The sequence below is a fragment of the Clytia hemisphaerica genome, unplaced genomic scaffold, assembly GCF_902728285.1.
Source record: "Clytia hemisphaerica strain Z4C2 unplaced genomic scaffold, Clytia hemisphaerica genome assembly, whole genome shotgun sequence".
Lineage (NCBI taxonomy): Eukaryota > Metazoa > Cnidaria > Hydrozoa > Leptothecata > Clytiidae > Clytia > Clytia hemisphaerica.
The window spans coordinates 140,557-161,657 of NW_027103566.1; the positions used below are offsets into that span (position 1 = coordinate 140,557).

The 21,101-nt window shown below is 35.4% G+C and overlaps 2 protein-coding genes across 3 annotated transcripts in view; one reads left to right on the forward strand and one right to left on the reverse strand.

Moving 5' to 3' along the window:
- The window catches only part of LOC136800980 (nuclear factor of activated T-cells 5-like), a 131,482-nt gene that overhangs the window by 100,983 nt on the left and 9,398 nt on the right, over positions 1 to 21,101 (reverse strand). The window lies entirely within an intron of this gene.
- Positions 541 to 14,513, forward strand: LOC136800984 (ETS-related transcription factor Elf-4-like). 2 transcript variants are annotated; one of them, XM_067057598.1, is made up of 5 exons: positions 541 to 773; positions 2,570 to 2,905; positions 9,612 to 9,752; positions 10,235 to 10,408; positions 14,031 to 14,513. In XM_067057598.1, the coding sequence occupies exons 1-5, from the start codon at positions 647 to 649 to the stop codon at positions 14,342 to 14,344; spliced, it is 1,092 nt and encodes a 363-aa protein (XP_066913699.1). In that variant the 5' UTR covers positions 541 to 646; the 3' UTR covers positions 14,345 to 14,513. The 2 variants fall into 2 exon arrangements, with proteins under 2 accessions (XP_066913699.1, XP_066913698.1); XM_067057597.1 differs by lacking the exons at positions 541 to 773; positions 2,570 to 2,905 and adding an exon at positions 8,388 to 9,273.

Sequence of the window (21,101 nt, forward strand, 5' to 3'; positions counted from 1 at the left end):
CTAATATGGCGTGATCCTAAACTTCCTTGTTCTCACAAAAGGAAAAGCACTGTCTCGGATATACAACACAATAAGCTATTTGCTCTAATAGGCTTCATACATCTTTTGCGAGCAGCAAGCATCTCATTCTAATTACTCACTTCTCTCAAATTTCAAAAATTATCTGATAATTTGCCTTAACAAAATTTGAATAGAGATTACATTGAAAATTCTTTTCAGTCCTCTACGGGGAAGATCTGATTTATCCAAATCGGATTGCTTTGTGCGGAATAAGACCCTCCGTCGCATTTAACATATCACGCATTTTACTATTTGACAATGACGTGGGAGTAAAAGAACTCTTGCATCTATTATCGAATACCAAGAATTGAACGGTATTAATAGCTTACAAAAGTAAAGACCAAAACAATTTACAGACCAGAATGATATTCTTTTTTACTAACAGATGGTATGTAAATAATTCTTCGAAAAAGCGTGGGCCTAGAACTTTCCTATCCCCAAGAAATTGATATTTAAGGTGAAAGTGCCTCATAATTTTGCAGAAATATATTGACAGCAAGAGAGAACAGGTACATCTGAAGAAGTAACTAAATTGTTGAGAAAATCAAAAAGGTATCGACGATTACAAAGTTTTAATCCAAATATAATGACTTTTATTGAAGAAGAAATTTTAAGTATTGAAGATTTTGAATTATATCTTGACGATTCGGAAGATTCTGGAGCAGAGGATTGGATCGAGCAAAAACCATCTCCACAAGAAATACATTTTGAAGGTGATTCATCGCTCATTACTGAATAGAGCGGGGAAGCTGTTTGAGGGGTAAAAAATCTTAGGGTTCTAAAGTATGATAACTTTCATTGCCACTGGGGGGAGGAGGGGGTTCACTCTTTTCTACCAAGACAAAAAAAAAGAGAGACTTGTACTGGCGCTTACAGGGGGTTCAATGTGTAAACAAATGGAGCCCCCATCCCTAGGTTAATGGCCCAAAGTGACCGAATGTCTTCTGGTAGGAAGTGTTTATCAAATGGTGGATTAGTAGTAAAATATATATAATTACAAGTAAAACATTCCACCGAAACCCAGTGACAGATCTGAATCACACCCCTGTCTCACAGCCCCTTCCAACAGTGGGGATACAAATTATATTGTTTTCTAAGGTTCCAGTGGGATGGTTTTGGAGTGCAATTCTTAAACATTGAATTTCGAATGGGGATGAAATCAAAGTCAATCTCCCAGTGGGGCTGAAGTACTATACAGAAGACTTTTAAACGGGTATGGCCGATTTCATTACCTAACTCGAGATATTTCATGCGCAAGTTCCACTTTTCGCCACATTTTGGTCTAAAATTGACCAAAAATTGCATCTTCTGCGTGAATTATCTCGAGTTAGGTAATGAAATCGGCTATACCCGTCAAAAAGTCTTCTATATAGTTTTTTGAGAGCTTTCGAATGGTATACATGATGTTGTCTCAAAAAGAGTTTGAAATTTTCAAAAATTTTTGACCTTAGGGTTTTGCCTGGGGAAAAAAGAAATTGCCCAAAAAAGGGATGTTCCACCAGTGGGATTTTAGGGGATTTTTTCCTGAGGCATAAGCATCCTATAGAGAAGGTCTGGAGAAAATTTCAGCTATATATTATTTTTTTCCTACAAACAGCCTGTACTTTTGTAACACGACCACACTACTAGGGTATTTTTCCCACCAAGGATGAAATTTTTACCAAATTTTCCAGTGGGATTAGGGCCTCAGTGGATCTGTGACACAGGGGTGTTAAATCTAAGGTGTGTCACTTTTAGCTTAAGGATACAGTTCTCCTAATTCTGAAATACCTACTAAATTATTTTTTCGAAAACGAAATCATTGTATACTTATTTCTCGGGTTAAAATCCGATTTCGGAATTACGTGCCCCGATTTTTTTCACGTAAAAAGAACAGTTTCGAGGGTGTGGTATTTTGTGCAAAAATTCTCGTTTGCATTTGCCACTAATGACTTGAGGAGACAAATAATTCCGCAGTCTCGTATCATTAAGCAGCCGATTAATTTTTAAGTTAATTGCTTTCTTTCTCGCTTACGCAAAACTAGCATCAGAGGTACGTAATTAGGTTCCGAGAAATCAAAGATTACACAAAAATAGAAAGTTAGAATAATTGATAAATTATTTGATTAGAAAACGTTTATAAAAGGGTTTAAATGTTTTAATAAATTGATGATTATAATATCGACATTTGAGTTCGAACTTTATTCAGTAGAGCCCAGTCTCCTTTAAAACATTCAAACATTCTTGTATCGACGTGTGAGGTATTGTTAAACATTTTTCACCCACTCTACTCTATTTCTTACCTTTCTCGGCTTTGTGGGGATTTCGCCTTTTCAAGGGTTATTTGTGTATGTTCAAAACCTTAAAAGCTTTCTTTATCCCAGTTTGGTTATCAATGGAAAAAGTCTGTCTATACCCAAGGTAAAAAAATAGGTATAATTTTATCCAACATCTTTTCTGCTCCATACAGAGTATAAAGCGTAAAATTATTTTACGTAAATTAGGTAAAACTTTGCTTCTGTTTTTATAGATTACGGATTCAACTTCAAGTTTATGAATCATCAAGTATCCAATCCACCTATCAACAATAACGCCCATTTTATGGGCGGTGCCACAACTGATATCCACCACCATCATATTCCCACCCAAACTTTTGCACCAAACGCAACTTATAATTCATACAGTTTCTTATTCAACTCTGTGGTGGCGAGAGATCAGTCCAACACAACGGCAACCGTGAATAGTGGAGTGAGTTTTGACTTACAATTACCGGACATCGGACAAGTGGATTTTGATTATCTTCAAAAGATGCAACAAGAATCGCATTTTTGGGATCGCTTTTACCAAGAAAACCTGAAACAAGAAGGTTAGACATTTTTTCTTAACTTTCCCAGCCGGCACACAACGTTATTTCAACGTTTACCTAACGTTATAGACGCTGTGGACGTTAAATAAACGTTAAAACAACGTTGGGTGCCAGCTGGGTTTACTACACAAATACTGAGATTCTCCTACTGTTGAAATATGTATAGGAAATCATTAAAAGTGAATGCCTAGTTTGGGGGTTACAAGGGTAAGACCCCTGTTGTTATGAAGATGCCTATGACATCTTCTTAGATGTCCAAGATGAAATCCTAAGAAGGAGGTAATTTAGTAGGAGAGGTCTGATGCCTCCAAATATCATTTTTTTTACATTTTCTAAAATAACTGAATCTGACAAATAAAACATATTTTGATGTATACCAAGTGCGATTTTACAGAATCGTCCAAACACAGATTGGCAACAAAACACAACAATGCTATGCGACAGTCCACCAGTCTGGCTTACAGAGTTTCTTAGATCAACTTTTCGTTTTTTTCTTCAGCCTGTAAGTATGCTTTTAGGCGTAGGAAGGAGTCTGCTTAAAATCTTTTTAGAATCAAAAGTAACCGAAAGTCATTTATCATCAGATATTTAGAGTAAAACATAAAAATCCGGTTAAGCAAAAATCTTTCCCTTACAATCCAGTAGTGGTTTCGGTATTTTAGTGTTGACACTCTGGCCGGGGGCAAGTGTAGAGAAATACTAACAGATTGTTATCAGCGTGTATTTAAGCGAGACCAAATTAATTTATTGTTCTACAGGCCCAACTGACCCTTTTTTTTCCAAAATTGAAAAAAAATTTATTACCGAATTTGCCAAGTTGGAGGATGGACTGAATTTTTTTTGAAGATATTCAAGTTGAACGAGTGTAAATTCATTCTATTCCAGAACTTAGATTAATTCAAAATATCGCAATGAAAATAAAACGATCGAAATATATCGATCGACCAACGACCTAATAGAATAGATAGACCAGTACCCTATTGAATTGATTTTTTTGCATCATTAAAATGTCATTCCACGTGCAAAAGCATTTTTTAAGATTAGCTATTGGTTGATATTGATCACATGACCTAAATTTTGTGAATATTTTCTTAATTTCAAGTCAAACTTTTAGGCTTAAAAATTAGTAAACATTGTTAAAATTATAACATTTGTGTTTGGATCGTGTTTGTGTTTTCTATCTTAAGAACGCACCATGAACGCACGTTTATTTTCTTAGTTAGAGTCCTTCAAAAATGTTTATGTTCTTAAAGAAAATGCGCTGAAAAGCGCAACAGTGTTGTCGAACAATATTGAAAAATATCTTGTGAGAAAGATGATTAAAAATGCGATCTGACGTAAGCAAAAAAAATCAAGAAAAGAAAATTATGTTTATGGTCAGCAGAAATTCGATATAATTGATTTTACACCATTTAAAGATGCTTGTAAAAAGTCTAATTTCTTTGTAATATGACTTACGCGGACGGCGGAAAGACGGCAAGATGAAAGAATACAAAACGAATAGAAAACAAAAGATTTCTAAGAGCCATTGTATGAAGTTCTTCGTCCATCTATTTTATTAAGTCGTTGGATCGACCGACCCACATTTTTGTGAAGGTCTTTCCGTAGAAGAATAAATTAAATTGGCCGTCTCGCTTTAGACCCATTTAGTTTTGATAAATCCTTAAAATGTGATAAAATATATATTAGTAAGACTTAGCAAAAGTAAAAATCTTTCTCTCTGGCATTCTCCTTGTGGTTTTGATATTTGTGCTGATTCTGCAACTTTTTGTGAAAAAGATATCATAGTTTTCTCGGAGAAATTATATTTCATCATGTAGCACCATCACACAGCACGTACGCGTTTTTTTATAAGCATATTTTTTATGACTCCGGGTGTTCTTAATTCTTTTAGTTCTTAGCCTAAAAATGTTCTTAAAATGTTCTTAATTTCACCATTTTGTGGGTATTTTTTTCGGAGTCCGCAAAGTCTTAAAGTGTTCTAACCATAGAAGTCTTATGCTGTAATATAGTTTGCTCTTATAAAAACGATTACAAAATGATTTTCCCCTATGTACTGTAATACTTTGACATCTCTGAAACGGAAGTCATTCCGAATTGAAACGGCTTCCATAATGACAAATGAATTACTGTTGATGTTTGTTTTACGACAATCTTCCTGGGGTATCGAAAGTGCATTGGAGCGCATTTTACGTAATAAAGAATTATAGATGTAGAATCCCAATGAAACAGCACTTTTTGAAAAAATCTAAACTACAGGACAATTTAGATGAGCTACCCAAATGGATACCTAGTTAGCCTACCCACCTCAAAGTCTCTCTAAGGTTACAAGAACAACAAAAATATCAAAAAAACATTCTCTTTAGGGTCAGGATTTCTTCTTTTTGGGTCTCTTTAAGGGTTTGAAAATCATGAAAAGTCAAAAATTGTCTTTCTAAGGATAAACTTTTCGCTGTTTTAGTACACCATCAGAGCTGCTACAACAAAGATGAGATGAAAATCTTTAATGAAATAAACAGTTAGATAAGTAACAGGAGCCCCAGAGAGAAATCTCCATTAAATTTATCGAACCCCGTGTCATAGACCCTCTGCGCCCACTGGAAAATTTGGCAAAACTTTCGTGTCTGGGAAAATTACACTACAATTTCAGCCCCACTGGCACATTGAATTTGATTTCATCTCCACTTGAAATTAAAGGGAAAAAATTGCAACCCAAAACCATACCCACTGGATTTTTGGACAATAGAATTTCTATCCCCATTTGAGTTTTGAGGGGAAAAAAGGAGAATTCTCACCGGGTTGTCTTATCCGGAATTTGCAGGCTTTTTAGCAAAGACACCTTGGAGGCAAAAGCCAGCAAATTGGATTAGTTACATTTTCTACTAAGCATCATTTCAAACATCAAAATTGTGGATCTAAATAAGGGACTAGAAAAGGGGTAAAAAATCAAGACCAACAAATTACTCATAACATCTATGAAATGACTAATTTACTTGAATAGCGAAAAATCGTTTAATTGAAATTCTCGGAAATTTATTGAATGATAATCACAAGAGGAAAAAAATCATACCACAAACAATGTAAAAAGTTCATTACCAGTTTAAGGCCAAATGATAATGGAAATAGCAGAACAGGACAAATTTATTGTTTGAATGAACCAATGAAATGCTCTCATTTTTAAGAGTCCTATTCATTCAATCATCTGATTGGTTGGTCATCAGCCAATCAAATCGCGTTAGAATTAAAGGTCAATGTTAGTTTCTGGAAATTCTATTGTTAAAACGCGCCGATCAAATGAGATATCTTTGTTGTAGTTATTGTTTAAAACTAGCCAATCACAATCAAGATAATTATACAGCTATTTTAAGCACATAGTCCATAAAAAAGGAAAACAAGTGCAAATTTTGAGTTTATAAATTAATCACGTTACATGGCGTGGGTGATTTTCACTCAAAGATATTTACTAGTACACATAATCCACTTATCATAGAATTTCAATCAATAGCTTTTATCATTGAGAGCCGACAAGCTCATTATAAAGTGTAGACTCGTTTTAAGCTCTTAAAAAATAACAATCAAGACTAACGAGTGACTCACGTCTAGAAGGAATTCAATTTGAACTAAACTTGGAAATGGATATTTTACCCAAGGTTTTCCACAGATATCTTACATAAAACACCAGATGAAGCTTCTCCGTCCGCCCTAGCTGAAGCGTTTTATATAAGATATATGTGCAGGTTTTCCAGGATTTATTGTATGACTTGGGATAGCTTCATTCTTCACAGGGGTGGAATGGAAATTCAGCCTGTTTTTTCTTTATTTTGAGGGGCGGGGTGAGGGTGATTTTGAATTATTTTAATCACTAAAAGAATTGTTTTTTCGAATTTTTTTCTGTAAGTGTCTCAATATTTAGCATGTTACGGAGGGCTTATTAAAAGGTATTTTATGAAAAATTATTGGCATTCCGGTATTTTGTACTCTGAAGCCCCCCGCATTAAAAAATACTTAATAGTTCAATAGAAATTCACTTTGATGCATTTATCATTTGAATAATTCAAATACAAATTTTTAGCCACTGGGGAAAACCTGGATACCGTTAATAACCTAAAACATTCCAACACCAAACGGTTTCATACAATCACTTATTTATCTTCTACATTTTCCTTCCTGGTGAGACGAACATAATACCCAGCATTCTAAGAAAAAAAGTGACACGACATGCGGAGTCAATTCTCTTCCATTTTTTGATACTATGAAAATCCAAGAAAATTGATATTCATGAACTGATGTTTTTTTATACAGAAACAGTAGTAATTTTAAGGTAAAGCGAAATTAAAAAAAAAATTGCCACTGAAAAAAATGGCAGGGTGCTTCCGTATAAAGAATTACGTCATGGATATAAGGTAGGGTAATTGAGTTTAAATTTTAAGACCAATATAATTTGGATATCAAAACTATTTTTTTTTAAAACTATTAAAATCATACCATTCTCATTATATTAAGCCTGACCGTTTACCTGGCATTAGGGTTTTAGCAACAAGCTAAAGCTTTTGGTGGTTGGCTGAGGAAATGACAAAAATGTAGGGGGCAGTTATAGGAGCCCCTATCCACAAATGAGATATTTTATACTTTATATATCGTATTTTTTTTCAAATGAAGGCTTCCTCTCGAGTGATATCCGATAAAATACCTAACGATGGTTACTCGGAGTGTTGTATCTGAATATCTACCGTCCCCTGTTGCTTTTGTCTTTGTCCCTTTTAGAATTTCCTATATTTATGTGAATGTTGTAAAGTCAACGTTGGACACTTTAGCACTTTATGCTGGTTGAAATGTTGTTTATGGAAGAGTGAATACTACATCTCTGTAAAGTCCGAAGGGCTAGATGTCGTGCTTTAAGCTCTTCAAAGCAAAAAAAAAGTTGATATCGCAAGAAATATTGCTGCTATTATTTTCGAAAACATGCGAAGCTTCTTACTGGCTAAGCGCTGAAATTCTATTGTAATGATCCTACCTAACCTCGGCACACTTTTCAACCAAAGCACGACAGCTAGACCTTCGGGCTTTATAATTCTACGGTGAATACTAGATTTTAGGGACACATGTCACTGTGGCAATATGGGACCTCTATGTCCCTATGGCGGGAGAAATCTACATCAGGCATTAGAAAATTACACTAAACTTGAAGTTTATTTTCCTCACTCCCCTTCCTGGCTTAGAAGCTCTAATTTAATTTTTGAGAAAAGGGTGTTTCAGATATGTTTGGTAGAATTTCACCAGTGCTCAAGTCTATTTATCCCTAGACGATCACTAGTAGACAAGATATGTGCTGAGAGTTGATAGAATGCTTTTTTAATCATGTTATCATGATGAAATGATGTTATTGTGATGGAACGATTTCGTAGAAGTCTATTGTCTTATAGTAGAGAAAAAGATAATTAAATCGCTGCCGCTTAGCTAGCAAGCATTCATTTTGCTTTGTAACGTAGAAAACATTTTAACATACAATACATGCGAAACTAGCGCGGGAACTTCCCGGACCATTTATAGAATTTATGCAGAGAAAAAAAAAGTGTGTGTTTATTTGACCGTGTATCGATTGTTTATCAGATCAAATTTGATGGTTCTTCTAATCGGACGGTTTTTTGGAAGTCTGAAATTGTGAGAAAATATAGGCATAAGAGAAAAACAACAAAACAATTATAGTGGAAAAGGTGACTCAATCTCGATTGAAAACTGTGACGAATTTGTAGTAACATTTTGGCACACTTTATTCAAAAAGTTTTTGGGATTTTGAATATTACGAAAACAAAGAAATAGAGAGATGGCACCTATTGATTATGACTTTACAATGAAAAATGAGTTTTTGGACATGGGGTTTCTGTGTAAACTTTTGAATGGTAGATCAAGCTCTACGTCTTCATCTCTACCATCACCACCAGCACCTAGTTCAATTCATTTGGGAAGTCCTTACATGCAAAGAACATATAGTAAACTATCATCTATATCTTCAACTAGAACTGAACTAGGATCCTATATAGATTCAGGAGCATATGGTCCTTACAGTCAAGGTTCTACTGGCAGCCCCAGTACCCCCTCTGATGTAGAGATGAGCTCTTATATGGATGCTAGAAGATATGGCAGCTATACCGAAAGGTCTACTGGTAGCCCTGGTACTCGATCAGAAAGTGGAGATTCTGTTTTCTCTCCTTATGAAGAAGAAGAAAATGAAGATGAAACAGAATATTTCCAAGATAATGATAACGATAGTTTTTGTGATGATGTCTTGAATGAAATTATGTTTTCACCTTCTGGTGAAGTTGATGTTATGCATCAGAAATTCTTTGAAGATAGTTTGTTTAAAAATGGTACGTTCATTGTGGGCTTTTTTATGTTTAGATCATATCAATTGGTCTAGTCCTGTTTGAAAGTTTGGGTGTGTCCCATAGAGACTTTTCATTGTACTTTAGATCCTTAAAGACCAATAAACAATTCAGACAACCACCATGTCAATGACTGAGTTATGTTCGCCACCTACTCGATGAACGACACCACTTGTTAAAGAATTTCTACCCAATTTGAAATCTTAATCCATCATAAACAACAGGAGTATCCATCTCTATTTATGATTCCTTCTTCAATTCATTACCACTGAAAGTTCAAACAGTTTCATTCAATAGAAAAATAATTTTTCATTTCAATTTAGAATTCGATGATAACCAAGCCACATTGAACTTACCAAACCAACCAGGGGAGAACAGCAACCTTCAACAACAACAGATAGCATCATCACCACCATCGGTACAAACCAATACAATCTACCACTTCCCAGCAGACACCAAAGAAGGTAAGATTATATCAAAGTAAAAATTTTAAGAATGTAATAAACATTATATGTAAGCAAGATTAGTTACAATGGTAGGAAAGGTTTCAATTTAATTTCATTTTAAGTTTTGAATTATTCTGAACTAAGAGAAAATCACTAGATTACCAGTGTTCTGCTAAGATCTAACCAGTTCATTTCTTTTCAACATTTTGAATATTCTAACACCCCTGTCTCATAGCCCCGGCCGAACTCTTTTCCTCAATGGGGAAAAAAATTATTGTTCCAACCTTAAAAAATCCAGTGCGATGGTTTTGGAGTGCAATTCTTAAACATTGAATTTCGAGTGGGGCTGAGTGGGGATGAAATCGATTTCAATTTTCCAGTGGGGCTGAAATTCCAGGGTATTTTCCCACCGGGGACGAATTTTTTGCTAAATTTTCCAGTGGGGCTGGGGTCCCAGCGAGTCTGTGACACAGTGTTGTATTCCAATAATTTTCTCAAAGGTATAATCCCCAAGCCAACACCACCATCAAACAACAACAACGACAGTGAAAGCACCAATCTATCCACAAGTCGAACTTCGAAAAGAATGCAACAAAAATCATATTCAACATTAAAAACGAATTCAAAACAGAATCCTGGCAAGAAGAACAAACGAAGAAGACGAAAAAATCTTTGTAAGTTGACTTTCTATGGTAGTAACTGGACATTATAATGTCAACAATTAATCTATAAAGTTTTAAGTTATGGTGGGTCGGTTGAAAACGTTGGGTCATTTGGCACCCAAATCTGGGTGCCTAATAGTTATTATGGTGTGTTTGCCAATAATGTTCAAATTCCAATTTTCCTCAGCTTATATAGACCTGACCAACCCTATTTAATGTTTTATGGTTGTCTGGTGTATATATTATGGAAGCTTACATATTAATGGGATTAGAAAGGTTCTAGTTTTTTAAGGCTGGGAATTTTAGCTTTATTTATCTTAGCCTAATATTCAAATAGGGATCAGCTATTTAATTTTGTTGTGTTCTATGAAAGATTGTTTGCTATACAGATGAATGACTTTTTAGTCAAATTTTAGAATTTAGGCTTGTGAGATAACGCTACATCATTTTCGCGGCTGTTTAAAAGTGTGTGAAGGAATAACAAATGCCAGTTTAATTAAAGGGATATTTTTAAAAAGAATGGGCAGTATTATAAACCTCTTCGAAAAGATGCTTTTTGAGGATTTTTGAGATTTTTTGAGCGGTTGGGTATTACACCTCTTTCCTTCTGTGAATTTTTAAACAATCTTTCGAGATGGATTTTCAAAAAATCAAAAATTGATTTGACGAAAATGCAAAATACTGTCAATGGATTCGGTATTTGATTTAGTCTGGAAAATCATCGAAATGATATAGCGTGATCCTTAACATTCTCACGAAAGGATTTATATAGCATTTTATAGGATCTATAAACTAAAAGCAAAGGAACTTAAAGCCGACATTTCTATTCTAATTCTCTTTATCAACATTTTTATTTACGTCATTCTTGTAAACGTTTAATGAATGCTTTTTGTACAAAAAATACCTCTGTTTCAGACAAGCTGAGAGAACTGATAGCAAATGCTGAAAGCCTTTATTTAATAATTCTAGTTTTAAGCTTTTAAGTTTCAGCATTTTATCTTTTTATAACTTTAGAAACCATTTTTAAGTTGACTTCTAACCGTTCGTTAAGAAGTAATTTGAATTTTCATGCGATATTTTCATACGAAAAGTAAGAGAATTAGGAGCAAAAGAAACACTTCTAGAGCACATTAATAATTGTAATAGTAACTCTAAACTTTAACTAGTAAATAATTTTGGTCCGTTATTTTTTTTGTCAATTACAGGTTTAAAATTAGAGTTACTGAACTAAAATTACCGCGGGGTCACTTGAGAAACACTTGGAAGAGGTGCCTATAAAAAGATCAAGGTTAAAATACTGTACACCCCCTTCTCACAGATCCGGTAGGGTTTTTCATCTAGCGGGGGTGGAAATAACGGACTGTATTCATGATTCATGCAAATTTGAACAAGACAAAAGTTGTTTAAAATTTTCCACTACTGGCAAAAACCGGGGTCTCTCCGTAGAAAACATTACATCATGAATATCATGAATTAAACTTCTTTAAATATTTTGTGAATTTTTAAACAATCTTTAGAGAGATGGATTTTCAAAAAATCGAAGCCCATAAAAAGATCAAGGTTAAAATACTGTACACCCCCTTCTCACAGACCCGGTAGGGTTTTTCATCTAGCGGGGGTGGAAATAACGGACTGAAATTCGATGGGGTTTGATACTCCCATGTTTTTCATGGCTGGGATTTCATTGTTTATAAGTCAGAAAATTCAATGGGGATGTAAAAATAGAGCGCAATTTTCTACAGTGAGTATTTGTTTCTTTGATTTTTTCATAGGGGACACAAAGTGGAGTACAATTTCCACTGGTGATAATATTTATAGGCCATTTTTTTCCAGTGGGAGCCACCGGGTTTGTAAGAAGGGGATGTGGCCGTTGATAAATCTTTTTAGGTTGGGCCACTTCCTTCAATGTGAAATATTATGTGTGTTTCAATTGTCAGATGTTTTTGATAGAATTTATTTTTCAATTGCAAGCAGCCACGTCGCTTTTTTCTTTTTTAATGTCAAGAATTTCAGTCATACTTCGGGGTCACAAAAATGTTGTTTCTCTCACAGATTTGAGTTTCTAATAAAGAATATAATTACAAAGTGCGTTTTTCACTATTTTTCTTACAATTTGATTGTCACAAATGTAAATTTTCTTATAAAAAACTAAAAGCTCACAGCATAGTTTCCACCTACGCCATTTTTCCTCTCTCATTTCAAAAATGACTTTTTCAAACGATTTTGGCCGGAATCCATTTGTTATCCGAAATGAAACCACACTAGCTTACAAAAGCAATGAAAAAATGGGGACAATTTTTCAGTCTATTTATGACTCACGCATACCTCAAATACAATTAAAGTTTTACTGACTACAAAATGATTTCATAAGAAACTATACTATCACGGTCGCATTGTAAAAGACTTGATTGTCAAGTAGGTATAGGCTAGCAGCGGTGAGAGAAAATTCTTTTAAGAAAGAGAGCTTTATGAATGGCTTTCTTGTCCAATATGTTTGTGCAGTAATCACTCGCTTGAAGTTTCGCTGTACTGAAAACGGAGAACAGAGATAACTGATTAAGGGTTTTATCTACTAGTATGCAATCTCCAGCTGTTCGTACTTTTATATAATTATGAAAAGATAGGATGAGGGGGTGTAAGACTTGAGAGCTTGATAATGATGATAATAATGATTTTTGGTAACTCCTTTGGTACGTGACCTTTATCAATGTCTTTCTAACTGGCACACAACGTTGTTTCAACGATCATCTAACGTCCATTTCGTCGTGCTTTTAACGTTTCATGATAAACATCGGAGCAACGTTGCGCGAGTCGATATTTTGCGTTGCTAGCCGAGTTATCTAGAATCTTTAGACATCGTATCGCTTATTAGCCAATTTCATAGGATTCGTGTATCTGTTATATGCTTTTTTCTATGCAATTTAAAGGGGGGGTGTACAAATTAGTGCAGATTTCCCCAGACTTCCTTTTGAGAGATTGATTGTATGTCATCATTCAAATCATTCAATCGACTTGGGACCTCGTGAACTCTTTTCTAGTGTAAAAAGTTGATTACTTCATTGACGTAGAAAAATATCATGTACCCAAAACACGAATCCTATGGAATAGTTTAATTTTTACGAACAGAACATATCATTGAAAGCAGCGAGGACTCGCACCTGGTATGTGGCGCTGTAGCCTAGACCACTCGGCCGTCGCTTCGTATGTAAGAATGGACAAATTAACCATTAAAGCGTGAAGAGACTGGGTTCGAGTTTACCAAGAAGGAATGACGTCAAAATATCTGAAGTCGTCGTGTAACAGTTATCAGCGAGGTTAAGCACGGGTTTATTTTGACCGTAAAGTGCGATACCGTAGGCCTTTACATAACTTGCCAAAGCAAACCATGCGAGTGAAATCTTATGTAGAGGCCTACGATATCGCATTGGGTGGTCTAAATAAACACTTGCTTAACCTCGCTATCAACCTCATAGTCAAATAATTTTGACGTCATTCCCTTATAAATTCATTACCAGTTTACTCAAAGACAATCGCGCCGTGCAATAAAAGACAGTTTCTGTTTCTCTAATTCCTTTCTCTAATTTGAATTAACCAAACTTGTATTTTATATATTTTTTCTTTTGTTTATTTCTAGTGAAGCCAGGTAGTCAACTCTACCAATTCATCCTGCAATTACTGGACGATGAAAGCAAACGAGAACTCATTCGATGGGAAAAGCCTAGAAGCACGGGTATCTTCCGAATCATCAATAAAGAGCAGGTTTCCCAGCTATGGGGAGACGCGCGCAAAAGGACGATGACGTACGACAGTCTGAGCCGTGGATTACGTCATTATTACAGTCAAGGGTTACTGAATGCTGTTAACAAAAAATTGCATTATCAATTTACCCAGAAAGCTTTGGACGAGTGGGAAGTTATAAGACATAAAGATTTAATAGAAGAGAGATAAATCTGTCTGGGTCTGTCTTTGTAGTAAAATTTCTTTTGTAACATATTTCATGTTTGAGTGAGCCGTGTGTGTGTCCCTGAGTGTTAATAGCAGACGTATAGAGAGTACCTTGAAGGCTTTTTTCATTTTTTTTTGCCTTTTTTAGAATATTATTTTCTTTAAATTCAAATCTTCATCTCTTTTGATAAAGTATATATAGGTTAAAATTGCTTCTGAAGTTCTGATTTGGAATAAAACAAAATTTTAAAGACCCCCCTCTTTGCTACCTTTCTATAGACTTTGCATTCATTTAATAACAATTTTAATAACATACAAAGTTACATAAATTTTCAGTTACCTTTCCTCTTGTAAATAAATTATTTTAAAAAACCCAAATTTTTGTAAATATTTCCACAACATAATATTTTAACGCATTTTTTAATAGTTTTCATGAAAAGGTCATACATTGTAGAAATAGAATAAAGTTTTTCAAAGGAAGCAAAATTGAGTTTATTTAACCCAAGGATGTACTCTCAGGTCCCAAATAAACGTCTCCCACCTCATATAAATTTTCGATAATTTTCCGGATCAACCTTTCTTATTAGGTATATCTTCAGTTAGTACAAGCTTTTTGGAGGTAAAATTTCGAACCGCCATTTATTCAGACCCCCACCTTTATTATATTTTGAAAAAATTTCGGACCCTCCCTCTCTTTTATTCGGGCCCCTACTATTCGCCATCCCTACCTTAGAGTAGGAGCAAAAATGTAAGGGGATTTCTTTGCTGTAAAATCTTTTGACCTTTGAGCTGCGGTGAAACTTTCCTTAACCTACTATTCAAACTAGAGGGGGGGTGGGGCTTTTTCTGTTTAGTGGGTAAAATAATGCTCCTAAAATATTGAAGCAAAATAATGCTCCTAAAATATTGAAGCTTTTGACATGAAATTTTATTTAGCTTCAAAATAGAATAATTTTTGAATACTTTTTGAATGATTTTTGACATCTACATTTTTACAATTTGAGCATGATGACAACTCTGACGGTAAAGTGTTATACAAATTATAAGTTTAATGTATAATATCGTTTAAACCGTAATTTATTGAATATTCAGGCCCCTAAAAGCCCAGTATGAAAAATTTCGATTTTAACAAAATCTCAAACTAAATTTGAAGGTTAATAAAGTCCTAAGAAATAATTTTAAATGATCAGTATAGATCCAACTTTCAAAAGATTAAATTTCAAAAAGATAATTATTGTATCTTAAAAGAAGAAACTTTGGCGGGGATTTAATTTGCCATTTGGAACCAGTCAGCTGTAAGGTCCGTGGAAGGCATATCATGAATAAATGATCCCTGTTTCAGACCATCGAAAAAGCACTAAAAAGTATAACGGATCCTTTACAAGATTGTGTGCGAATTTCGAACCCTTCCTCCCCCATTTCTTTTGTTCCCTCCTCATTGATATCAGAACTGTGTTGCTAAGTTAAAATTTTGAATCAAAATTTCTAATTATTTTTTACAGTTGATTTCAAGTTGAAGAGAGAAGATCCATCAAGTAGACTTATCATGAGACGGTGATGAAGAAAAATCTACAAAATTAATATACACTGCCCTAAATTGGGCTAATCCAGAAATAAATCGTACCTATATTGAGGAGGTGCGACTTTTAGGGGAATCTAAATTTTCAAAAATCCAGGGGGGATGTGGTTCACCAAATTTTAAGGGTAACAATTTCGGGGGTTCTACTGTCCATTTGTGAGAAGCGTTTTTTGTGGTCGAGGAGGCGAAATCTAGGGAATGACGAACAGAAAATTCACGTCCAGGACGACTCTTTTCTAGAAAGCATCCAGGGGGTATCAAATAATTAGTCAAAAATTCAGGTTAAGGTCGAACTTTACACATAACTAATACAATTTCTTTCTGAAATAGCCCATTCCAAAGCATATATAGGATATTCTAATCTGAATTTTTCTACAAGATCATGAAAAATAAAAAAAGATTCACCACCATACAACAACAACTCAATTAAAACATCAAGAATGACGTCCACGAGTCACAAGATCACTCCTTATCCACTCTGTACACCATTATGTTGCACCAATGAACAGTTTCCACTGCACTAAATGCAACTGACTGGTTCACTACATTTGTACAAGACTTCCTCCATTTATGATTTTGGTTTTTAAAGACAGTAGAAGGACGGAAAACAGCTGAAACTACATCTGCCCGATTTGTGTGACTGTTTCGCAGGACTTACTTGCCATCAATCCGCACTCTGGACCGCAACCGTCAATCCAAAGCTGCTGAGCTTGGGAAGCTCAAAGAAACAATAAAAGAAAAAGAAAAGACGATCAAGAAAATAAAAAATGCGTAGCATCAATTTCTGGAAATTGTGCAAGCACAGAAAGAAGAAATATCTGACTTAAAAGAAACAGCTGTCCAACCATCCAGCAAGAAAGTTGGAGGACTTTCGTTCAGAAATCTTATCCACCGTTAAAAACAAATGCAAATTTTATGCCGCAGCTGTAACTACCAAACGAGAGATCGTCCCTTCCAACGATAGCATCAAGACTGCTGTCAAGGAAGTTCATAAAGAGGAGGAAGCAGAACAAAAGGATAAAGTCAAGAGATCAAGAAATATAATTTTCAATGGGACACCAGAGCCAACTACTGAAGACGCACCGAAACATGAAGACGTGAAGATGCTCATTCAAAACCTTCGGGTTAAAGTGGGCATCAAACAGCTGTATAGACTGGGAGCGAAGGCTGATGGGAATAAACGTCCATTACTGGTTATCTCTAATAACGAGAAGGAGAAAGAAAGTATATTTGGTAACCTTCCCGCCCTCAAGGGTAACAAAACATACTTAAAGGGATGGGTATATGTGAGGACCTAACTTGTGATCAAATAAAGGGATATAAAGAGCTAGTTGCCGAAGCTAAAGAATTGAACGCGAAGAACAAAAAGACAAAGCAGTGGCTCATCAAAAAACGGATTCAGCATCAGGAAGGTGAAGGCCAACATCCTTCAACAACGACAGTAAACATAACTGGTGAAAAACATCATCAGAAAGATAACAAAAACGAAGATAAAAACGAAAAAAAAACAAAAAAGAACAAAAAAGAATAAAGAGAAAGACCAAATGTATACCACCAAATCGAGCATCCAACAATTCCAAAGGGGAAAAGAAAGTTGAAAAGGACATCCTAATCCTGTATGCCAATGCAGACCAATTAACACCTGGTCAAATGGACCAATTACAAGTCCATGCACACATAAAAAGCCACATATAATCGCAATCTGTGAAGTTAAAACAAAGGTAGGCGGGTTAAAAGAATTACAAGAATATGAATTTTGCGAGTACACACTGGTGTATAATCGAAATCTGCCTTGTCCCTATTACTAGTGTTTGCATGTCTCTATCGCAGTCCTACGAAAACAGATTCATCCGAAGAAAATAATGCAAAGCTCAACTCGCTAATAAAAACTATTCCCGCGGAGATGAAATATTCACACAAATGTTTCATTGGGGATTTCAACTTCCCAACAATAAACTGGGAAAATTTGACTACACCACATATAGAGGGGAGCAAAGAAGAGCAGTTCCTATATTCTCGGTCAAAATATATTGGGAATTTTGGTTAATTCCTCGTTTTCAGCAATTCAAAATTCGGGCGAAAAAGTCGTTTTTGGGCAAATTGATAAATTTATTCGAAAATTTCAATTCGGGATGGGTTTGTAGACTTCTAGGCTACATTCTGAGCTCTATTGGACCAATCTTGGACTTTTAGTTCCTCAGATCCTAAGGCCCTAAGTCTTAAGACTCAAAGTTAAAACTCTACCTGTCCAACCTAATTTAGAGCGCTTCCAAATCGTTTGTGTTTGTAAGATTTCGTGGGAATTTCCCTTTGTTCTCAAATATTATGACTTTGATTGTAGATGCAATCCTAGGCTACGTCATACCTTCCTTTGTTTCGAGCGTAAAACTCCTACTCTTCGGGATATGACCACTGCTCTTGTTTTGAATATTGAAATTCTCCGGATAAATCGCATGCGCACTGAGGTTTTTAATGAAACAATAGAGAGTTTCGAAACCTAAGCCAATCCTGTGTTTTAAACATTCTTTTATTTGAAATCTCTATTGATAAACATCTTTTTTGAAAGTTGTCTATTATGTTTGGTTTAAACCTTATACTAGTGGCCGCCTATAACAGTGCCTATAGACCAAGAGTAAGGCCTAAAAGCCGGGAGTTTCTAAACATCGACCAGAAATGGCGACCACGACCAGCGACCACGACCGGGACCAGATAAATTTGGATTATCGAGTTTATCTGCTCTCTCCACCGTAGAGAATGTTTTAATCAAGTCCTCAGAATACTAAAAAGTGACATTTGAAGTAACCAGTCATTTTCTTGACAAAGCTATTTGACAAAAATATTGACTGGGTCATTAAGTATGATGTTTGTAAGCTTTGTTACACCAAATATTTTAATTTTACTGAGTGAGATGCCTTTAGTATGAATAGATAGAACTTGTCGGTAGGAAAATATTGGGAAGGCCAGTTTTAGAGATATAATCTAATCAATTATTCTATTGTCTTTATGCTGACAAAATGACCAACTTCGACAGAAATAACAATCTGATGATGAAATACAAAGCTTCTCAAATCATTTTCAAAAAACTTTGTGCCACTGATTTTTTTGATGCTGATAATACAAAAGGATAGAAATTGACACCAAAATCAAGCTCCAAGAGCGTCGAAATAGTTGTTTTACGTATTTGGCACGTGGCTTTAAATAGATGAGACAGGGCTGGTCGCCGGTTGTGGTCGTCATTTCTGGTCGACGTTTAGAAACTGCCCCTAAAAGCCTGGAGCTGTCTATTGTGTAGACTAATGCAATCCATGCTTCATTTTTACACCAACATGTGGGCGAGCCAACACGCTGTCCGGTCAGATGACCCCCCCCCCCTACAATCAACTTGATCTTCACCTTGATCTTCACAAGTTCGAAATCTACAATATGTAAGACCATTAGGGTAAAACGATCACAGTGTCTTGGTTTTGACATTCGCAAAGTAGATTCTAAGAGATAATTCTTCGATGAAGGTGATTATTGTGCAATGAAGCAGTCTTTGGTAGCCAACGATTGTGGTCAAAAGGGTCACTCAATGAGATTCGATTTAATCAAAAACAAGTTATTAGAGCTTAGAAATAAAGTCGTTCCACTTAAGGAATTCGATTGTCAAAGCTGGCGATCCAAGGGATCAATACCAATAGGAGAAGATCTGCGAAGGAAAGTGAGCAAAAAGCGTCCATTGCATAGGGAATGGGCCCGTATCTCGTGTCCCGTGGAAAAGAGACGCAACCACCTCATCTACGTTACAGCATGAAATAGAGTCAACCGGATGATGACACAAGCTCGTTGGAACTACGAACGTAACATCAGCAATAGAGAAAAAACCAAACCTAAGGTTTTTTGGTCACGTGTAAGAAGTAAGATGACAGCTGCGATAGGAATTTCTTCACTTCTCGAGTCACCAAAGAACAAGTCTTCACTTCGACACGAAGATCACGAGAAAGCAAACATCCTGCAAAAGCAATTTTTCAGTGTCTTCAACATCGAGTTCGACGAATTCCCACGCAGAACAGAGTATGATATTGTTGACATCTTCGTAACCAGATTAGATATGATCAGTAAGAGGCTCAGGAACCTGTTTTCAAACAAATCGTTTGGTCCTGACGAAATACATCCAAGGATGCTAAAAGAACTTGTCGATTAAATTTCTGAGCCCCTTTCAAGATTAATAATGAAGACACTAGCTGAAGGGATTCTACCTGAGGATTGGAAACTTGCTCACGTTACACCCATCAATAAGAGCAAAGGAGGACATAACTTCGCAGTTAACTACAGACCGGTGAACTTAAAATCCGTGGTTTGCAAGCTGATGGAATCTTACGTGAGCATATGACAAACCACCTGACAAATTTGCACCTCTTTTCGGATAGTCAGTACGGTTTTACCAGTAGACGCTCTACTGTTACCTAACTTTTAAATGATATCGGTAAGTGCTGTGAGATTATATCTGATGGAAATGTTGAATCCTTATTTTCCGATGTAAAGTTAGTGGTTTCAAATTAGCGTTCCATTTTATTTTTCTTAGTTCTCGTCTTAATAATCTAGAAAATCAAAATCCTTTTTATCAGTCATACGTAAAAGAGAAAGACTAGGATATAATAGGTATCATTTTGCAAATTTAGACGCTTTTTCCAACTCACTTTTTAAGGATTAAAAGCCGAAAAGCCGGTCTGGGAAAAATAAATACCGAGTTCACCACTGATTAGGTTTGAAACTACTAAAAATACAAAGAAAAGAATCGCATCAGCAGAAACGAAAGAAAAAGTGGCAACCACTAAGCATCGAAAAATTACTTAAAAATTTTCTTCTTTGAAATTCGGGGAAATTCGAATAATTAGTTGCACATACTTATCTTGGGGCTATTATTACCATGTGATTGTTAATTGATTTTCGTGTTTCTAATTGCCAACACAAAACATTTTATGAAACAGAGTATTGGTAAATTAATACATAGATGGAAGCACATTTTTCAATTAGCACGAGAAACAATTCGTTGATAGGAACTCTGGAGAGTGAGATTGATAAGTTTGTTTTTCAAGAACATTGATTTGAAATGCAGGTGACAGGATAAAAGTGTAGTTAAGTATAAATAGTGGAAAAGTGTGAGAGACAGATTAAAAAAGTGAAGGTGAATGAGTTTAA

What these genes read in the sequence shown, in the direction of transcription:
- LOC136800984 (XM_067057597.1), top strand. Translation starts at nt 8,730, where the DNA reads ATGGCACCTATTGATTATGACTTTACAATGAAAAATGAGTTTTTGGAC. An exon ending in AGATAGTTTGTTTAAAAATG is followed by an intron (nt 9,274 to 9,611) that starts GTACGTTCATTG and finishes ATTTCAATTTAG; the next exon opens with AATTCGATGATAACCAAGCC. An exon ending in AAGAAGACGAAAAAATCTTT is followed by an intron (nt 10,409 to 14,030) that starts GTAAGTTGACTT and finishes GTTTATTTCTAG; the next exon opens with TGAAGCCAGGTAGTCAACTC.